Source organism: Delphinus delphis, chromosome 1 (assembly GCF_949987515.2).
Source record: "Delphinus delphis chromosome 1, mDelDel1.2, whole genome shotgun sequence".
NCBI lineage: Eukaryota > Metazoa > Chordata > Mammalia > Artiodactyla > Delphinidae > Delphinus > Delphinus delphis.
Genome location: NC_082683.1, coordinates 55,522,488 through 55,544,781, shown reverse-complemented (window position 1 = coordinate 55,544,781; position 22,294 = coordinate 55,522,488). Strand labels below are relative to the sequence as shown.

Here is a 22,294-nt window from a genome sequence, read left to right as displayed (position 1 = left end):
GAATTCCAGGGAAGCGTGAAGTCTGAAAAAGGAGTGATTAGAGAGTGGCCAGTACCGTAGATGGTGGAGTGAAATGCTGTGTACTGACCAAGCAGGTGATGGGAACCTGAGTCTTCCTAACTCAACAGATAATGCTGGAGGACCAGCCAAGTGCCACAGACTGTTCCCCAGGGTCGCCCATCACCCACACCATGAAAGCACGTCTATGCCTGAGCACAGTCACTACCAGGCCGCACATCGTAATGACTCAACACTAACGACCAAGATGTGTGGTTTGCAAATCTCTTTAAAACTCAGTCCAAGCTGGCCCAGAAGCAGAAGTAATGAGGAAGAAGAGAAGAAAGCACTGGATTTCACTCTCTGACTCTGGAAGTCTTACCTCACTAACTAATCTGAAGATGAGCTGGTAAATTACCCAACAGGAAACATAAACCTCCGCCCATTAAACCAAAGGATTGCTTTCAGGCTAGGACAATGTATGCCCAGTTAGTTGCCTCTATTCCAAAAGGAGTTCCTCAATAACTGAGGATGTTTCCCTTGTAAATGAAAGGGCCACTGGTTTGCCGGCCCCTCGATGAAGCTGAATTCTACACTACACTTGAGTGTGGAATATGCACTCAGGTCTCTACATCTTCTGCTAGATATGCACATACATGCAATTGAATGCTCCACCAGATATACAATTTTAGACTCAACTTAAAACTTTCACACTTTCTCCACCCACCAAATGAAAGAAGGAAAACAAAGCAGACATATATAGCTCAGCAACTGCCACAGCTGTTCTCTAAAAACTGGTACAAAGAAGGTGACATACACTCTTTTGAGACAAGAATTTCTCATCCCTTTTTTTTTTTTTAAATGCTAAGCCAGAAGATACCTGGAGTCTCTAAAAGTGATCAAATTCATGCAATAGAGCCACCTCGACACAGCAAAGCACCACTGTCTGGCAGCAGCCAACAAAATGAAGTTATGTTTTAACTCATTCCACTTCTCAAGTATATAACTGGATTCCACTCTTTGGAACATAAAAACAAAATGAGAAAACCTGCAGGTAAATTTAAACCTAATCAAAGCCAATGAAAACTGCTATGGTGATTATTAGTTTATTTAGTTTTACGTATTTTATGCAAAGCATCAACAACACCCACCCAGTTCACGTAACCTTTTAAGAACAACTATTTCTCTTACTTTGTGCGAAAAGCAACATTGGATAAATCTGTATAAGGAAAGAAGGAAAGACTACTGCAATAGGGTGGTGCCCAGCAGATAGCTTGCCTTGCCTATGTAACATCTGGACTGTCAAGAACATGGTTTAAAACATTCTGCAGCTTTTTTTTGCCCTTCACTGGTCACTAACTATGAAAAAGATTTGCAGGACATGTTTATAATCAGGCCTGGGGCTTCCCTTGTGGCGCAGTGGTTAAGAATCCGCCTGCCAGTGCAGGGGACAAGGGTTCCAGCCCTGGTCCAGGAAGATCCCACATGCCGCAGAGCAACTAAGCCCATGTGCCACAACTACTGAGCCTGCACTCTAGAGCCCACGAGCCACAACTACTGAGCCCGCGTGCCACAACTACTGAAGCCCACGCGCCTAGAGCCCGTGCTCCGCAACAAGAGAAGCCACCGCAATGAGAAGCTTGCACACCGCGACAGAGTAGCCCCCGCTCGCCGCAGCTAGAGAAAGCCCCTGCACAACGACCAAGACCCAATACAGCCAAGAATAAATTAATTTAAAAAAAAAAAGCATCAGGCCTGTATAACTAAAGGCAAACTGGAGCAGAACCAGAATTACAGAAAGACTCTATCACCATAATTCAACTTCTAGAAACACCACTTCCCAACCCCCAGTGGGGTCCTGCCTTCTGTCACTTAGAACATCTCCTACCGACTAACAGTAGTTCCAGCTCCGGCTCAGCCACCATCTGTGTTTGTCTTTCACAATCCCCACCATTGAGGAGAATCAATGTTGCAGTGCTGTTTGGTTTGGCTGGATTCCCCTAGACATAAGCTCAGTGCATGCATTTTTTATTCTCTGGGGTGTGAACTTCAGCAGTGTTTGAAGCATGACATTTGGAAACCTAAAACTGACCTTGATTACGAGATTTGGACTGGCACTCTGAGATAACGTCACAGAAATATCTAGGCTGGGGAAAGTAATCCTTCCACAAGGCTCTTAGAATGCATTTCCTCCACAAAACTAACATCCCTGCAATAACTACATAACAGACTTGCATAACTTGCATAACTGCAAACAGACTTGCATCCCTGCATAACTACAAACAGACATCAACACACAACACATTTGCCTGCAACCAGGGCACTCACCTTGGGCAAAAAATTGGAGAGGGTACAAGAGAAAACAAGCTCTAGTAACCAAGATAGATATTTTAATCCAGTGTTTTCAAATATCAAATTCAGGAAAAAGTCCATGATGAAAAACTATGAAAATTTTGAAGAGGATCCAACCCTGCACACAACTCATTCTCACTCACCTCACCCTAATCTCAGTCCTGTCGGATCTGGTCTTTATTTAAAATGTTGGCATTTGTTCATTTTACTGCATTACACTACGACTCACCTTGTTTATTGATTTTTTTGGCACCCCTTTAAATCTTTTACTCAAGGAAAATGCCTTGCTCATCTCATCCTAGCCTCAGCCCTGCCAACTCATATTAACTTAATACGCACAAGGAAACCCTGTGAGGTAGCTCTACCATTACACAAGAAGTTTAGGGTTAGGTTAGCTACTTTACCCAAGTTCATACAGGTAGGGTGGCCAAGTCAGATTCCAAACCTAGCTATGTAGGTCAGAGCCCAAACTCTTAAAGACTACATCTCAGAGCTTTGCATCGCTAAAATATTTAGCATAAGTGAAACTGAGCAGGACCCTGTGGGGAGCTCCTGGGCACAAAAGCCTTTCCAGGTCCCCATTTCTTATTTGCAGGATAAAGGCTTCAGCCTCCTAAACCTTCCCTGAGTTCCAAAGGGCAGGTTCAAACAGCTACTAATCAGAGAAATAGGGAATGAAGAAACAAAGGAGGCACAATCAAGAAACTACAGTGCAGGGATTAAAGCAGGATCCAGGTTCCTCCTCAAGGGATATGCATAACAGTATCTTTGAGTTCTTCTGCAGGAACTAAGGCCCCACACAGGTGGAAGGTGGAGGAACGTAACTTCAGGCTGAGCTCTAGATTCTTGGAGCACCGCCCTGTTACCTCACCACCAGCCAATCAGAAGGAAGTCACACACCCTGCAGCCCTCACCCCAAATTTTGCCTATAAAAACCTTTCCCCAGGGCTTCCCTGGTGGCACAGTGGTTGAGAGTCCGCCTGCCAATGCAGGGGGCATGGGTTCGTGCCCCGGTCCAGGAGGATCCCACGTGCAGCGGGGTGGCTGGGCCCGTGAGCCATGGCCGCTGAGCCTGCGCGTCCGGAGCCTGTGCTCTGCAACGGGAGAGGCCACAACAGTGAGAGGCCTGCGTACCACAAAAAAAAAAAAAAAAAACCTTTCCCCAAAAACCATCAGGAAGTTCAGGGGTTTTGGGGCACAAGCCACCCGTTCTCCACGCTTGACCCTGCAATAAAACTTTGCCTGCTCCAAACTCCGACTTCTCCGTTCATTTGGCCTCACCGTGCATCAGGCACTCCAACTCTCACTCAGTAACCTAAGTCTCTACAGTCCTGGGTTTCATAAAATAATATGTGGAAAACAATCCAAAGAAACTATAATTAATGACAATCTGGGTAAATTTAGTCATGAGTTGTTCATCGCTGATCCGTGTCCTGCAATCTTTAGACTAAGTGATTAATTCCATCTGGAATTCGTCCTGGAATCTTTCTAATTTGTCCCTAATTTTTTAGCTATTCTAACCTTCAGAAGGAGCCAAGGAAGAGAGAGGATCCCTGGACCCTCACTCAAGGACAGGACTATAGAGTTGAGTAGTCTGGAGTAGCTGGTGTCTGTACTTAGGTCTGAGATGACCCTAGTACATACCCTCAAATACTGTCAGCTTTACAAGGCTACTTGAACTACACTGTGCACTGCAGGACAATGTTCAGAAATACTCCCAAATGACATGTTCATTTAGAGTAGGATACAGAAGTAAATCTATTCTAACTGTAAGCAGATAGGTTAGAAGGTCCCGGAGAAAAAGAACTAGGAATGGCTTTCTTGACATGAGAGAACCCATTTTGGCCTAAGCCATTTTGTGATCTAAGCCTTGGCCACAATGCTTGCCCTTGAACAGGTCTCAGTAATCAATGATCTTAAGGGAACAAAGGAATGTAGGAACAGAGAAAAGGCAGTCAAACAATAGTCCAGTGATAAAGCAGAGTCCTATTTCCTCCTCGAGGGATACACAACACAATATACATATTTGAGTTTTGCAGCAACTGAAGCCCCCACCCAGGTGGAGGACAGGATGATGATGTTGACCCACTAGGCTTCAATCAACCAAGACTTAGACCTTTGCCCCAATTCTAAGCTGAATTCTCCTCTGCTCAAGCCCCTTCATGAATATGCATGTCCCCTTAGCTTAAAACTTCCCCAGTTTTGCTGTTTGGGGATGCTGCTTTCAGAAAGATCCCAAATTACTTGCTGTAAAGTAATAAGAAGTCCTTCCATCTCCCATTCTTCACCTTGGTTGTGTGTTTTGGCTTGACACCCACCAAGACATGAACCTGGCTTTCCGGTAACATAGCTACAATGATCCTGCCACATTTAGCCAGTTGTTCGGAAGGGTGGCCATTGCAGATTAAAAGGGTCGTAGTGAAATCAGGCTGCAAAAGAATCTAGAAATGGTATCATGGGGAGAATGGCTGGGGGAACTAGGGCTGTTTCTCTTGGGGGGAAAAAAAAAGCAACTTAAGTCAGGGAAGCGGTGCCTAGCAACTATTTTCAATTATCTGAAGAGCTAGTGGGTTTAATTTATGTGACACCAAAAGACTGAAGCTGGATAAGTGGATGACAGTTTCAAGGAGTTGGCTTTCATATCAGTATAAGGAAAAAAAATCTTCCAACAATTAGACCTGTCCAGCAATGAAAGAGCCTGCAAGTTGGCTGTCAGCTTCTATAGAGGGGATCTAGCGCAGAATGGCCACTTGGACAGAAGGACTTAAAATCCCTTCCAATTCTAAGATGTTAAGAAATGGAACAAATAATTAAACTAATAGTCATTGTTATGCATAGTGTTTAGTTCCTAAGAACCCCAGAAAACTGAAACAAAACTACGAGCTCAATGAAAAGGTTTTGCACTTTCATCTCAATCCAAGCTGTACCCCTGATTTTTTAAAAAAAACTAAGCCCACTGAAGTAATGCAAGTTGAAAATCAGTCTCCCTCTTGGAAAAACTAAATTATGTCCTGGGTTGGTATTTATAGTCACCATTTAAGAAAACTGGGAAACTATACTCATATATACAATCAATATTTTATAGCTCTCCTGCAAACCACATGGGTTATTTTTACCAAGATCTACAGGGGTCATGTAGGAGAAAAACTACAGAAGCAGTTGTGTTAGAATTTAGGAAAACCAAGCAAAGCAAAAGTTGAATCAGATATGTCAGCTACCCTGGATATTAAAAGACCTTGAGAAAAATCTATCCAATCAGACAAATAGGTAAAGTTAGAAAACTGTCCTTTTTAATGATGACACAACTTTTAAAAAGCTATTTTACGTTAAGGGAGTCTTCCAAAAGAGGCACACACCTAACTTTAATGTAAGTATTTTTGTTTGGACAAGAATGGAAACAAGACAAATTCAAAGGAAAACAGAAGGACAACACAATTACTAGAGGTCGAGCCCGAGGTATGCATGACTCCAAAGCCCAACTATATTTCCTCTATGCCATGGAGCCAACCTCCGTGCCAACTACTTGCTATGCCAAACCTACATGGGTACTTCCAAATGAACTTCCCTGAGAAACATCCCATCTAACAGGATGCTATTAGAATACCTTGATTAAACAAATACTTAACTGAAGTTTAAAGTCTACCTATTTGTCTGTGGATACTGTAACAACCTCTTACCTGTCTTTGGAAGTTTCACTCTAGAACCATCCAGTCCAGTTTCCAAACAGCCTGAGTGATCTATTAAAAAATGTGAATCATGTAAAGCAACTATACTCCAATAAAAACTAATTTTAAAAAAATGTGAACCAGATTGTCAATTCCATATTTAAAAACAGTGGCTTCACCTTAGATGAGGCAATGGTATCTTAGCCACAACACCAAAATCACAAGAGCAAAAGAAGAAAAGAACACAGGTAAACCGGACTTCATCAAAATTCAAAACTTTTATGCTTCCAAGGACACCATTAAGAAAGTAGGACTTCCCTGGTGGCACAGTGGTTAAGAATCGCCTGCCAATGCAGGGGACACAGGTTCGAGCCCTAGTCCCGGAAGATCCCACATGCCACAAAGCTACTAAGCCCATGCACCACAACTACTGAAGCCCACGTGCCTAGAGCCCATGCTCCGCAACAAGGGAAGCCACCACAATGAGAAGCCCGCATACCGCTATGAAGAGTAGCCCCTGCTCGCCGCAACTAAGAAAGCCTGCACACAGCAACGAAGACCCAATGCAGCCAAAAAATAAATATATAAATAAATAAATTTATTTTTTAAAAAAAGAAAGTAAAAAGACAATTCACAGGGAATTCCCTGGCGGTCCAGTGATTAAGACATTTCTCCAACGAAGACAAGACATACAAATGGTCAGAAGCACAAGAAAAGATGTTCAACGTCGTTAGTCCTTAAGGAAATGCAAATCAAAACCACAATGAGACACCACTTCACACCCACAAGGGAGGCTAAAAGAAAAAAGAAAAAGACAATCACAAGCACTGATGAGGATGTGAAAACACTGGAAAACTCAATTCATAGGTGGTGGGAATATGAAATGATGCAGCTGCTTTAGAAAATAATTTGGCAGTTGCTCTAAATGTTAAACATAGTGTTACCACATGACTTAGCAATTCCACTGCTAGGTATACACCCAAGGGAGATGAAAACATATGTCCACACAAAAACGTGTATACTAAGGTTCACAGCAGGAAACAACCCAAGTGTCCATCAGCAAATGAGAGAATAAACAAAATGTGGTACAGCCATCCAACAGAGTATTATCATGCAATAAAAAGGAATGAAGTACTGATACATATCATATTACCACATAGTTGAATCTTGAAAACATGCAAAGTTAAAGAAGCCAGCTCCAAAAAAATCACATATTGTATGAGTCCATTTATACGAAACATCAAAAAAGGCACATGCATACAAACAGAAAGTGGATTAGTGATTATCAGGGCCTGGAGGGAGGGGGGAATGGGGAATGACTGCTAATGGGTACAGGGCTTCTTTCCGGGGTAATGAAAATGTTCTGAAATTAGATAGTGGTGATGGTTGCACAACTTTATAAAATATACTAAAAGGCGCTGCTTTGTGCACTCTAAAAGGAGAAACTTTACTATAAGCAAGTTATATCTCAGTAAAGCTGTTATATATAAAAAGTGAACAAAACTAACAAAAAACAACAACAACAAACCCCATCACTTCTCATCCAGTTATAATGAAGCCCAAACTCCTGGCCAGCCTGCAAGGCCCTAGGCCTACCTTTCCAGCCTCCTTTTCTGCCATCTCCTCCACACTCAACGGTGCTCCTGAGACACCTGCCTCCTCTCCTCTCCACTCATGGAAAGCTCACTCCTATATTACAGTCTTGTCACATGGTCTTCCCTCTGCCCAAGTCTACATATACCTGGCTTCCACACGCATGTTCAGAGCTCAGCTTATACATCATCTCCTCAGACAGCCCTCCTCCAACTTCACACTCCCAAGTGGTCTTCCCAGTCACTGTCACTGTACTATTACATTTTCTTCATAGTACTTATAAGGCATAAGGTGTACAGTTTATCTTGATTATTTTTCCTTTGTTTGTCCCTCCTGCCCTAATAGGCTATCAAAACATCTGTTGAGCTGCACTGACGCTAATGAACGTACTATTCAGATGGTGAAAGATTGTAACTGAAGTTATGAAATAGATCATCTCACAGGGAGGTATTAATAAATGCCATGTTAGAGGTACAGATGGGGATGAGAGAAATTCCAGATTAGAAACTGACATGTAGCTGCAACAGCTGTGGAAAAGCTTCATGGAAGTGATGGGACTGAAAACAGACTGAGAAATTAATGGAAGTGTGAAAGGCATTATGGGAGAAAGGTACCTCTGCATAACACCCTCCCCGACCGTGTCCGTGACCAACACTTCACCCACATACACCTCACCGTGACTCATAGGACTATAACGTGGAACCGAGAACTTGAATCTTAAACCATAAATGCTTCAAGGGCACTTGTGCATGCCTCCCCCCACCTAACGCAGGCATAGAAACATCTGTCAAACAACTAATAAAAAAACAAGTGCAGGTACTATTCCAGAAATCTTACCATTTTGATGAGAAGCAATTTCTGCCTCCTCACAATTACACATGGTTTCTATTTCAGACCTTTTCTGGCCCTTTATTTAGGAGAAAGGAGGAAGTGGGTCCTTTTTTAGCTTTTTTTTTTTAATGTTTTAAGGACAGAATGATAAGAACAAACCACATATCTCTAGGCCACCCTTAAAGCCGAATCTCAGTGGACTTGTGGAGAACTAAGCTGCAAAGGTTCCCTGCCATTCCTGTCCCAGTGTGGCATTTCTAAGACATGAAGTGGAGTTTCAGTAGTTACTGGAGTACCTGCATAGCAGCACGACATAATGGGAAGTTTAATCCCAGCCATGTGGTCCCAAGTTTGAATGCTAGCTTCTCTATTTAACTAACTGTTTAACCTAAGGTAAGTAACTCAACCTCTCTGAGGTCATTTCTTTATTTGTAAAATGATGTATTCCAACTGCCCTGTAGATGTGTGTGTAAACTAGAGAATGTGCGTACATTAGCCCCTGCAGGGCCTAGCGCATGCTTGACCCACTGCAAACGTTAGTTACAACGATCAAGTCACAAGAATTACAGTCACAAGAATTACAAAGTGCCAGGGTCACAGGTTGCTGTGATACAAAAAAGTGCTTTAGTACAGAAAATAGTTGATTTCTAGCTTCTTGGGAATTTGATGAGCAGGACTGACTTTGCATTATTTCAATACCATCAGTCTTTCTGGCTAAGGAAGGGATGCTTGCTGCTGGACCTGTCGTTTAACCAGTACAAGAACTCTTGGAACTTGGAGTGAGACTGTTAAAATATAACATCAGCCATCTAACTGGACTGCAGGAAGCTCTACAAATGAGACCTTTTGTACTATGTCTTAAAGGCCAACCTGAACTAAATACCAAGTGGTGGAGGGAAAAAGGCAGAGTAATCCAAAGCCTCTACTACCTGCTTTAAAAATATATGAATAAAAATGTGTATCTATCTAGTTTGATAAAAGACAATATGTAGTTGATATTATCTGATCCATTGTGAAAGCATACTGTCTAAAACTTTACAAGAAAAACAATTTCTGAGTCTTAAATCTTCTCACAACATGGACCACACAGAGTGCTACTGAGCAGACTAGCATAGTACCATGTAACAATTTACTTGGCAATTTACTTGTTACATACCATTCAACAATTTAAGAGGCAACTCTATATGCCCTTCCCAATGGGTGGATTTATAGCTAATAGTCTAGTACCCAGTTTACTAGTTTCATGATCAGTTGCCATCACGTGGGTTCCAGGAAGCCTGAGGCAGAAGATTAAAGGTTTCCTGGTACCATATGTGTATGTATCTTTTTTTTTTTTTTTTTTTGCGGTACGCGGGCCTCTCACCGTTGTGGCCTTTCCCATTGCGGAGCACAGGCTCCGGACGCGCAGGCTCAGCGGCCATGGCTCACGGGCCCAGCCGCTCCGCGGCATGTGGGATCTTCCCGGACCGGGGCACGAACCCGTGTGCCCTGCATCGGCAGGTGGACTCTCAACCACTGCGCCACCAGGGAAGCTCTGTGTATGTATCTTAAAGGTAAGCACAAGTAATGGAAACTGGAAAAGGTGATCTGGAGCAGGTATAATAATAACCCTTTCCTTTGATGGTACGTACAGCTAAGAGATGAATGAGGTCTGAAACGATATTATACAAGGTGTGATCAAGCCACAAAAGCACACAAAAGATCCCTGTGAACCACAAACAAGCTCTAGAGGGGGAGTTCCGATTCTGTGTGGCAACAACCACCTTTCCTCACCTTGCAGATGGGCTCATTTGTCAAAACTCAGCTCAGGAGTCTCCTCCAGCTCTAAAAAGCCTTCCCAAACCCTACCCCCTCCTAAATGCCAGGTAGGCTGCCTCTTCCCTATGTCCCCAGGACCTACAAACGCTCATCTTGCTCCCTTTCACGACTTCATACTTGTTTGCCTGACTGCCTCTCCCAATAAACTTAGCAGCTCCTTCAGGGAACAGACCTTGTCTCACCTCTTTCTGTCCCATAAGCCAACACTGCTTGGCACTCACACATTTGTTGGAAGACATATTTACAGGACATTCAGCCCAGCATGCTTTGTATACTGAAAGACTATAAATAACCTACCCTCCCATCCACAGGGGACCGGTTAAACCAGCCATTCTCAAAGTATGGTCCAAGGATCCCTGAGGGTCCATGAGACCCTTCCAGGAGTCTGTGAGTTCCCCCTTTAACGACATATCTGGGTGAAGACACATAGTCTTCCAATACTTTAACCAAAACAAAATAGCACACCGCCTGAGTGAAGAACCAGATGTGAGAATCCAGCATTCTTCTATTAAGCCAAACTTAAGAGATTTGCAAATACTCATAACAAAACTACTCTTTCTCATTGCGTATGTTCTGGAAAATAGTTATGTTTTTATAGACATATGTTAACATGTAATGGGTTTATTATTGTTAGCTTTAATGAATTAGTAAATATTTTTAAATTTTCTCAGTTTTAATTTCTAATACAGTTAGTATCTACGGGGAGAACCTGTATAAAAAAAGGCTCTTTAGGGACTTCCCTGGTGGCGCAGTGGTTGAGAATCTGCCTGCTAATGCAGGGGACACGGGTTCGAGCCCTGGTCTGGGAGGATCCCACACGCCGCAGAGCAACTAGGCCCGTGAGCCACAACTACTGAGCCTGCGCGTCTGGAGCCTGTGCTCCACAACAAGAGAGGCCACGACAGTGAGAGGCCCGCGCACCGTGATAAAGAGTGGCCCCCGCTTGCCACAACTGGAGAAAGCCCTCGGACAGAAACGAAGACCCAACACAGCAAAAATAAATAAATTAATAAACTCCTACCCCCAACAACAACAAAAAATGGCTCTTTGGGGTACTCAGTGATTTTTATATGTTAAAAGGTCCGGAGACCAAAACACCTGAGAATGGTTGGTTAAAGAAACAATGGTACAGTTGTACAATAAGAGTATGCATCCAGCCTTTTTTTTTAAAGAATATGGTAGGTTGATAAGTGCTAGTAGAAACCAATGTCGAAGCTATACTTCAAAGTTTTAAAAAAAAGAAGGCAAAACAAAGTATATATGTGTACATGTTTTTTAAAAGAGGCACCACTATACATACATGAGATATATGTATACACAAATTCTTTGGATGAACATCCAAGAAAAGTAAAAAGGTAGGTATCCCTGAGGACAGTAACTGGGGAACCAGAGGGCAGGATGGGAGAGAGATCTTCCACTCCACTCCTAGTGTATTTGAAAATTTTACCATCTGCATGTATCACCTTTTCAAAAAATCAAGAGTGGAATAAAAATTATATTGAAATAGTACAAAGCATTAAACTCACATTAAAGAACAGACTTCAATGACATTGTAAAATATTAAATGATACATTGTGAAATAAACAAGCAATTTTTAAAATAGTAATACATAATATATTCTTGAAAAACAGTCTGGAAGATATACTGCATATAAAAAGTATTAACAGTATTTTTTCCTCCCAGTTAGTGTGATTACAAGTTTATTGCTTCCTTATCTTTCTTGGATTTCTAAACCTTTGATAACTTAATACAAACTATTTCTAGAATCAGAAAAACAAGGAAAGAGTTTAAATACATAGGTACCGAGAATTCCCCGGTGGTACGGTGGTTAGGGCTCCACGCTTTCACTGCTGAGAGCCCGGGGTTCAATCCCTGGTTGGGGAACTAAGATGCCACAAGCCATGCGGCATGGCTGGAAAAAAAAAAAAAACCATAGGTACAAATGTATGTGTATCTATGTCTGTACTTAAATAAAATATTTAGTAAGCCAAAAATTACATGAATATAGTAGTAGTACCTATTAGATACCTTTACACCAAAACCTTGTCTGGATGTTTGTAAGCTAAGTTTAAAACTCTTGTGGGACTTCCCTGGCAGTCCAGTGGTTAAGATTTCACCTTCCAATGCAGGGGGTGCAGGTTTGATCCCTGGTCAGGGAGCTAAGTTCCCACATGCCTGGGGCCAAAAAACCAAAACATAAAACAGAAGCAATATTGTACCAAACCTCTCATTACCCTATGGTTTAAAAACGATTCTGGGGACTTCCCTGGTGGCACAGTGGTTAAGACTCTGCACTCCCAGTGCAGGAGCCTGGGTTCGATCCCTGGTCAGGGAACTAGATCCCACATGCATGCCACAACTAAAAATTTGCATGCCACAACTAAGGGGCTGGCGAGCTACAAAGAAGGGGCTGGCGAGCTGCAACTAAGGAGCCTGCGAGCCGCAATTGCCACACCTAGGACCCAGTGAAACTAAACAAATAAAATATATTTTTTAAAAAACTATTCTGATCCAGTCATTTTATTCCCAGTAACCTATCCCAAGGAGAGGATATCTGCTCAATGGTTTACATACAATGATGTTCGTAAGAGCATTACGAAACAGCAAATAACCCAAGTGTTCCATAACACACTGGTTAGACAGACTCTAGTTCAACCCTAAGGTACATCTGACACAGAGGCTCAGGCCAAAATCCTAGGACTCACTGTGCACTGTTTTGTCTCCATCACCCCTCAGAGCCAACTCATGCCTTCCAGTCAGCCCTGCCTTCATACACACCCTAAAGCCCTTCATTTCTCACCGCCACCGCCCAGTCCAAGCCACGGTCCACTCTCTTCATCCACCTGGTACCACTCTTGTCACCTCACACAGAACCCCAAGTCAACTTTTAGAAGGTCAATCCACTCGTGCTGCTGTCCTATAAAACCCTTCAATAGCTTTCCAGTGCCTTTAAAGTCCAATCTTTCCCAGGACCCTCAAGGCTCCACATGACTTCCTTCCACACCCCCCTTGCTCACCAGGCACCAATCATATTCCCTGTCTCTCTGTTCCTCAAACAAGCTGTGCTAGTCTCACCTTAGGGCCTTCAAACTTGCTGTCCCTTCTCCCTGGAACACTCCACTCCTGGATCATTATATGTTCATCCCTGCGGTTACTCACCTCCCAGAGAGGCACTCCCTAATCACACAACTTAGGATAATCACCTTAGCCTCATCACTAACTCATCACCCTTTCATTTCCTTCATAACAGGCACCTTTATCAAATACTATGCTGCTTATTCCATATGTGCTATCTCCTGTCTCCTCAATGTCCGCATCCCCTCACCTTGCTGTGGACTCTCACCTCTAAGAACAAAGGGAGGGACTTCCCTGGTGGCGCAGGGGTTAAGACTCCACCTGCCGATGCAGGGGACACAGGTTCGAGCCCTGGTCTGGGAAGATCCCACATGTCACAGAGCAACTAAGCCCGTGAGCCACAACTTCTGAGCCTGTGCTCTAGAGCCCATGAGCCACAACTTCTGAGCCTACGAGCCACAACTACTGAAGCCCGCATGCCTAGAGCCCGTGATCTGCAATAAGAGAAGCCACGACAATGAGAAGCCCGCACACTGCAATGAAGAGTAGCCCCTGCTCGCTGCAACTAGAAGAAAGCCTGCATGCAGCAACGAAGACCCGACACAGACAAAAAAAGAAGAAAAAAAAGAACAAAGGGATATCTGAGCACTCAAAAGATACTCAAAAAAATATCTGCTGAACGGACTATAATACAGAAATTTTAAATGTTTTTGAAGAAGCGTTAAGAACACAGGAAAATGCTTACAATACATATCTAAGTGGGAGGGGGAACGGTTATCAACTAATAGGACACCGAGTTTGTTGGGGGTAGTGGGGCAAATACACAGAAAAGAAAAAAAGTAAAATAACTTCTGTGGAATTTCCAAGTGTTGGGGTGGAATTGTGGGTAATTTTCACTTGCCTTTTCAGTTTCTTCCACAGCTTCACATTTTCCAAATTTTCTACAAGGCGTGACTTTGATCAGAAAAAGCTACTTTAAAAAATGACCACACCGGAAGGATGCTCAGATTCAGCTGTGAATGTGACAAAGTCAGTCTTACTGTCATGGGCCACCTTATTCAAGTCAAATAGTTCTCCCGAAGTATACGTGAAAACCCTCAGACAAAGAAACCAGAAAAAGTAGGGGGATGTAGAAGTGGACCTGTAGACTGGACAGAGTCCTCCAAGCTGGTCAGACCCTTGACCTGGGCTACATTCCGAGTCTCACCAAGCTAGGGGAGAAAAAAAAAGGAATATACCATACTCCAGATATTGCAGAATAAGCCAAGACTTTGTATGATCTACAAAAAGATGAACTATTTAAAGTTGTTTTAGATACATTGTTGAACATCAGTCTCTTTAATACTTCTCCAATTCTCAGAAGTTTTCATTCTTACATAAGAAAAGACACACATTTATACTTAATGAGTATAAAAAAACAAAAAACAAAAAACCCCTAAGCCCTCTGAACTAGGTCATCTTTTCAGAGGAGAGGCTCAGCCCATTGACTAATTTGAAATGCCAGTCCCATCTGCAAACCTCAGCAAGAGCTGCAGTTAATATTAAGAGCAGAAACAGGTTTGTTCTTGAACATCTTTTCTCAAGTCCAGGATGCTTCCAAATGGAAACTTTCCAATTTTCCTGCACTTGAGATAGTAGATCCAGTATAATCCTTAAAACAGGATTCTCACACCCTTCAGAAGGAAGTTTCAGTCACCCATCACTCAACAAAAGAAGGTACCACTAAATATAAATTTTAATGGAACTCACTACTGAGTGCCAGCTCAGTGTGTTCCTGTGTGTGCGCATGCACTCGCGCGCACACACAGGCTCATGCATATGCTTGCAAACAACACACGCACACACACATAGAGAAAAGCTAATATTCTTTTTTTTTTAATAAATGTATTTATTTTTGGCTGCTTTGGGTCTTCGTTGCTGTGCGGGCTTTCTCTAGTTGCAGTGAGCGGGGGCTACTCTTCGTTGCGGTGCGCGGGCTTCTCACTGCAGTGGCTTCTCTTGTTGAGGAGCACCAGCTCTAGGCACACAGGCTTCAGTAGCTGTGGCAGGCGCGCTCAGTAGTTGTGATGCACGGGTTTAGCTGCTCCGCGGCATGAGGGATCTTCCTGGACCAGGGCTCAAACCCATGTCCCCTGCATTGGCAGGCGGATTCTTAACCACTGCGCCACCAGGGAAGCCCCAAGGAAAGCTAATATTCTTTATGACAGACTGTAGGACCCTGCTTCTGGCAGCCTAAGAGAACTCTCCCATCTATTTACTCACTCACTTGCTAAAGAAAATGTAAGCCAAAGACTTGGGGGTGGGTCTTCAAATAAGGTATTTGATAAGTCTCAGCCTGCACTACTCCAGGCAGACTAGGCAAAGCCAACGGGTGACATCTATCATGAGGCTAATCTCAGATCCACAGTAAATACAAACTTTTACCATAAATCATAGAGCTAATTAAGCAAAATGGACTTGATCGCTAGAGGCTGTTTGATTCTTTCTGGGAAAAATGTAGATAGAATCCGTGACCCATGCCTTCATCAGACTTGTTGAACTCCTTTTATGCATTAGGCAATTTGTCAGATCCCTGTCCTTTAAGTCTCTCAGTGGAAACTGGAACATGGTAAAGGTAGAAAAAATATCACTCTAGTCCCCAGCCCCTAGAACACTGATATATATAGCAGGTACTCAGTAAGTCTCTACTGGATAAATCAGAAGGCATTTGCTGCACTGCATCATAACTGTGTGTGACTGCAGCAACAGAATCCACAGGCTAGGTGCAGAGGAAAGAGACGAATTCTGCCAGGGCAGGTGAGGGAAGACTGCCCAAAAGCAAAGAGTAGCCAGCCCTTCCCTGGAGAAGCCACCAGGGAGTGGCTGCAGGAAAACCTCGTGGACAGGAGTATGCCCCAATCCAGGCTGCAGCAGATGGCCTGAGCTACTTTCCAACTTAAATTCCTACCAAGGTTTTATTTCCTGGGGTTTTGCTGTGCTTCATCATCTCCTTCAAACCTTCAGCTATAAAGGGGTACCTACAGAGGGATCCTTGTGCTTCTCTACCAGGAAATTAGGGAAAAGCAAACAGCAGCTAACAGAAAAAATAAATGCTGTGGAATGTTTTCTTATTTACCAGGCAATGAGCCGGTAAGACTCTTAGACCTTCTGAGAGAGAAAAAATAATCTGAGAACACCCTCCAAGTCCACTAGAAACAGGCCACTTTCAAAACGAATCACTGTCCTTTATTCCTCCTCTTCTTCTTTCCCGGATAAAGCTTTTTAATTGTTCATGCATAAACTACTTGATTCCCAACAGAAAAAGATAATTTAAACATTGCAGAGTCACTTCTTACTCCAGGGAGAAACACTGGGAGGGAAGTGAAAGCATTTGAAAGAGAATGGAAACTAAAATTCAGAACAAAGGAAAGTTAAAATGAACAAAATAAAGGAAAACAGCAAGTGGAAAGTTTTCAAAACCCCTAAAAAAGTGCAGAAATCAACTACTTCCCATCATATTCTCTTTAAAAATGGAAAGAGCCACTAATCCAGAACCAGGATGGATGGTGTGAAGCCCTTCATGCCAGAAGAAACAAGTTACCAAGTCAGTTGCTATAGAGAATGCAGAAAAATGGGCTCCCACCCAGCAGTTTCCTCCCCTCATTATGCCTACCACGAGAAGCCCCACCTGACCACAAAACCCTTGGGTAGAGAGCCAGCCTTCCCTCTCACAGAGTTCTCACCCCTGCCCAAACTGCATTCCAAACACGGAAGGAATAAAATGCATTTGAATGTGGTATTAAAATTAAAATAGACACAATCGTGGTAACAATACCCACAAGAGAAAATTCCAGGTGCAATCTGGTACACAGAACTCGGACTTGTGTATGTTGAGGGTGGGTGACAGGATTCTTGAAGATCAAAATAAAAGCTTGCTTTTTTACAACCTGCTTAAGAGATAATGAATAAAACTCCGCCTTTGAGATACATCTTAATTCCCCGCTTTCAGGCTTTCTGTTTTCCAGCACCGTCCTCCACCTACCTCACCAAACTAATCTGTGCTTCTGTAATGAAGATCCCTGGATAATTAGCCCATAATAGGCCATAACCACCTAGGACACTGATGAGAACAGAAGCCACAGTGAAGCACCCCGTCTGCAATAACAAGTTTTCATAAAGGAGTTGCTAATCGTGAGCATCTGCATCCCAGAAGGGCCATGTATATATACCTCGCAGGAGCACCACAGCTCCCTCTCGCCTTTGAACGCCAATTCATTATGAACTGGTGTGAACGTGGGGTGGGAGGAGAGGGGAGAAGGGCCGTACTGAAAGGCTAAGAGAGCAGGAGATCTATAGCCCCCAATTCACCACGCAAGCCAAAGGAGGCATTCTCAAGAAGCCATTTCCAGGGAAGCTGGATTCAAAATGTAATTTATCAGAACGAGTCTCCTTGTCTCCTAACGGCCAGGCCCCGGCTTGAAGAGGAGGGGGGAGTGAGTGGTGAGAGTTTACCTTAGAAGGCGGCAGGGAACAGACAGGCCTTTCAAAGCCACCCAGGGCTCTGCCCAGAGGTCCCAGGCGGAGCGGAGGGTCTGGAGCAGCGCGCGGCTGCGAGCCCCGCGGCGCCACAGGTTCCCCAGCGCGCGGCCCCGCCCGACTCCCACAGGTGGGCGGCGCTCGGCCCGGGGGGCTCGGGCGAGAGGAGGGGACGCTTTGGGTCACCAGGGACGCAGTAGACGGGGTAGGAGGCGGCCGAGGGACGGGGATGGCTTGGCCTTAAGGAAGCTGGGCGAGAGGGAAGCTCGGGGCTTTCAGATGCCTGGATCTCGCTCCTCAGCTGGGTGGTAACCGGCTTCTCGCCACGGCAAAAGCAGCCCGCGCGGAGAGAGGGGCCGCGTGCACCTCCCACCCTCCTCCCAACTAGCCTCGGCCTCCTCCCTGGCGCGGTTAAGCCGCACGGCAGCGGGCCACCGGCTGCATGCGCCCCGGCACGTAGGAGCCTGCACTACCACACGCGGGCGGGGGAAGGGCGCCCGGGGACCGAAGAGACCCGGCCCCTCGCCGGCCCTTTGCCTTTGCCTCCCAGCCTCACCCGATCCCGCGTCGGCTCACCCCGCCCCTCGCCTCCGCACGTCCTCACCCGTGTTGGCCTTGATGTTCTCCCGCAAGAAGTGGCCGCTGGAGAGATGCTGGAGGCCAAAGTTCTCGGCGATCCTCTGACACACGGTGCCCTTGCCCGAGCCGGGCGGCCCAAGGATGACCGCGCGCAGGAGTTTGGAAGCCATTGCCTTGGCGAGGAGGGGGAAGCCGAACTGGCAACCCGGACAGCGGCCTCGAAGAAGCCCTGGGAACTTTGCTTCTTCTGCCTCAGCCTCTGACACCCTGAGCTCGCGCGGGGACTTGCCGCCGCCCCTGCAGGGGAAGGAGAGACTTTTGAGACAACCCCTCGCCTCCGCCCCGCGCCGGGGCGGCTAGAAGGCGGAGTAAGCGCCACGCTACACCTCCCCGCCCTCCTCGCCCCACGCTGCGATTCTAGCGAACGCCCGAGCGCCCGCCCCTGGCGGGGGCAGCCGTCGGGGGCTCGGAGGTCCACCCGGACCGCCCCACCTCGATCCCTTCCTAAACCTCGCGCCCCACGCCCCGTCCGAGGAGGGAGTAGGGCATCCCCACGCCAGCCTCCCCCGAGTGGGGGGGCCGGGCTAGGCGGTGACTCTAGGCGCGCCTCCAGTCGCCCACGCCCCGGGAGAACTGGGGGCTGAGCCGCAACCCGGGTCCCCGCACGTGGGCAGCGTTTGGTCCGCGCCTCGGCCCCTCCCGGCGGCTGTCACCTCCCGGGGAGTCGCAGCGGCTGCCGCCCGCGCGGACGGCCCAGCGCCCACCTCCGCCGAGGGCTGACGGATGCGCTCTCCGCTGTAAGGAGCCGGAGTTCGGCGCCTCTCCACCCGGAGCAGTCAAATAAACACACACCTCCGCCGGGACGCGGCGCTCCGCAAGGCTTCCAGCCCGGATCCCGCTGGGCGGTGCCGCCTCCGCCCGCCCCCATTCGGAGCCCCGGCCGGCCGCGCGGGACTCGCGCCTTACGTAAGCGGGGAGAACGGCTCCGCGCTAGCCGCCTGTCAGTCCGCCCGCGCCTCTCCCCGCCTCGTAGCTCCGCTCCCACCCGCCTCCCCGGCCCACTTGCTCCCCAAGACCCCGTGGGGCCCGCGGGGGCGAAGGGAGGTGGAGAAGAGGCAAGGAACAAAAACCCCCTTTTGCGGTCGCCTGGGGACCCGGTCTCCTGTGGAGAGGAAGGAAAAACACAACATGTTGAGCGCCTACTGTGCGTCAAGTTCGAGGCTAGTTGATTTCCTTCAGCAACAACCGTTCCAAGTAGGGTATGCACAAGGGAGGAGAGTAGGCTTGGAGTATGGCTATTCATTCATTGATTCATTCATTCAGCAAATGTTTTTTGAGCCCCTACTATGTGCCAGGCACTGTTTTAGTCCCTCAGCATATAGCTGCGAACCAGAGATAGAATCCTGCCCCGGTGGAAGTTACATTCCAGCGGGAATTTTTTTTTTTTTTTTTTGCGGTACGCGGGCCTCTCACTGTTACGGCCTCTACCGTTGCGGAGCACAGGCTCCGGTCGCGCAGGCTCAGCGGCCATGGCTCACGGGCCTAGACGCTCCGCGGCATGTGGGATCCTCCCGGACCAGGGCACGAACCCGTGTCCCCTGCATCGGCAGGCGAACTCTCAACCACTGCGCCACCAGGGAAGCCCCAGCGGGAATTTTGAACTCTCATCTGCCGGACTCCAAAGCCCAGGTTCCTTGGGTTAGGAGGAAAAGGTGGGGCGGGAACGGGGGAGATCATCCAGCCCTCAGGATCTTGTAGCCGACTGGTTCCAGGACTTCAGCAGCCAGGACTTTGGCACTACGTTTACAACTCACTAAGTCCCGGTGGGTGCTATCTCCTCCCTCGCCTCCCAGGCATAACCAAATATCCCAATCCATATTCTCTGAAATCTGTTCCCACACGACACACAGCTTTCATTTCCCACTCGGATTTAGCGTGATAACCGCCTGCCCACAAGTCTCCGGCTTCCGCCAATCCATCCGTAATGCAGCTGCCAGAGATACTGCTAAAGTGCAAATCAATTTCCATTATTTCCCCACCTCAGATATTATCGTCCCTTCAACATAAAGCAAAAAATCGTCAGCAGGGGCACACAGGTGCCTTCCATACACCTTTGCATCCCACCGGCTCTGGTCCTCTGCCCTCCTTCCACAGGCCTCCAGCCTCCCGCCTTTGGGAAATCCACTGCAGGGTTCTGAGTGTGCCCAACTCGTGGCTCACAGACTCGGAGGGACAGTGTGGAGAAGTGCCTTCTCTAGACTCCTGGCTGCTCTGTCTGTGTTGGACTGGGGGTGGGGAAGCCTGATGGTATCGCAGGTCCCAGCCCTTCTCCTCCACACACTGATGGCCAGACAGCACCTGTCTCTGGCTACCTGGGAGCACACCCAGGCTGCCAACCCCAGGCCAGTGTTTGTTCCATAGGTTCATCCCCCTGTCTAAAATATCTCAGTGTTCTGTGGATCTCGGGGGGTTGTTACACTGAGCCCCTTCAGTCCTCCTGGGAACAAAGAGGGAGAAGGATTTCTGGGGGTTTGGACGTGATGACAAATCTCCACTGTTCTTCCTGCCATGTGATGTATAGTATATAGCAGATACTTTGCAGTCATTCTCAAACCTGAGCATGCATCAGAATGACTCGGAAGGCTTGTTAAAACAGAGTGCTGAGCTCCACCTCCACCGTCTCTGACTCTGTGGCTCTGAGGTGGGCATTTCTAACAAGTTCCCAGGTAGTGCTAGGGCTGCTGATCTGGAAAGCACACTGAAAACCACTGCTCTTGGGAAATGAGCATTGAGACAGGGGAGCTGTGCGGTCTCATTCCTCTGCCTGCTGTGGGACCTTTGGCCGTTAACTTCTCTTTCTAAATTGAGGAGATTGGATTTAGCACAAGGTCCCCTTGCATTTACCAAGAATTGATTCTGTAAGTTCCCACAGGAAAGAGAGCCTCTAGCCCCCGCAAACTAGATGTAGATAGCCTACCTTGCCCTCTCACCCAGTTCTGCCTGGTTTTGAAATATCTTCACCAATATCACCTTATGGTGTCATGCAGCCATATTAGCCACTCACATGGTCCTAGGACTTGGTCCTTTAAGAGTTTAGGAACATATATTATGAAACAAAAGAGGAGTTGTGACATAGTAAACTTAGAGAAGCCCAGCTGAGATTAGAACCTAACATTTCAAGAGCCCCGAATGGACCTTCCTTGTGCACAGCCATCCTCAGTCCCACAACTCAGCCACTGATTGGAAGCCGAAGAATTGGAAGAAATGGGTTTTGCAATCAAACGACACCCCAGGATTAAACTGCAAGGGCACCATTCACTAATTGCAAGCCTCTTGATCTCTGTGAGTCTTAGTTTGCTTATCTGTAAAAGGGAGATAGGACTTATCTCACAGGCTTGTGATAAGGCTTAAATGAAGTAATGTATAAGAGAATTTAGCACAGGACTGGGCATATAATAAATATTTATTCATGAACATCACCATGATTAACCATGGAACAATTATTTAGCCTCTCTGATCTCAGTTCCTGAGTTATGAGCTAGTATGACAAAGTACCTAACAGACTCCCTAGCCCTTGGAAGGGCCAGAATGGTAGCTATTCTTATCACAAACGCTCATGTAATCAGCTTCTTCCTATTTCCTTTGCCTGGGGTTTTAAACCCATTTATAATATGTATCACAGTCTACAGAATAATACACATCTATGTGTTAGTCCATAGACAAACAGTAAACTCTGAGGGCTAAGGCCAAATTGAATTCATTTTTCTACTTTCAAAAATCTACAGCATTTTGCCCATAGTAAGTACTCTGTAAATGTTGGCAAATCTCCCTCCCCATCCTGACACAGTCACCATCAAGCCATGTTGCCT

The 22,294-nt window shown here is 46.1% G+C and overlaps 1 protein-coding gene across 2 annotated transcripts in view; it reads right to left on the bottom strand.

Moving 5' to 3' along the window:
- Positions 1 to 19,238, bottom strand: part of AK4 (adenylate kinase 4) — an 81,684-nt gene extending 62,446 nt beyond the window's left edge. For both annotated transcript variants that reach the window (XM_060023309.2, XM_060023300.1), the window contains exons 1-2: positions 19,190 to 19,238; positions 18,451 to 18,722 (exon numbers count right to left, since the gene is read on the bottom strand). In XM_060023309.2, coding sequence (XP_059879292.1) covers positions 18,451 to 18,595 — 145 coding nt within the window. In that variant the 5' untranslated portion in view covers positions 18,596 to 18,722; positions 19,190 to 19,238. The remainder of the gene's footprint in view (positions 1 to 18,450; positions 18,723 to 19,189) is intronic.
- Between the last annotated feature and the right edge of the window lie 3,056 nt (positions 19,239 to 22,294).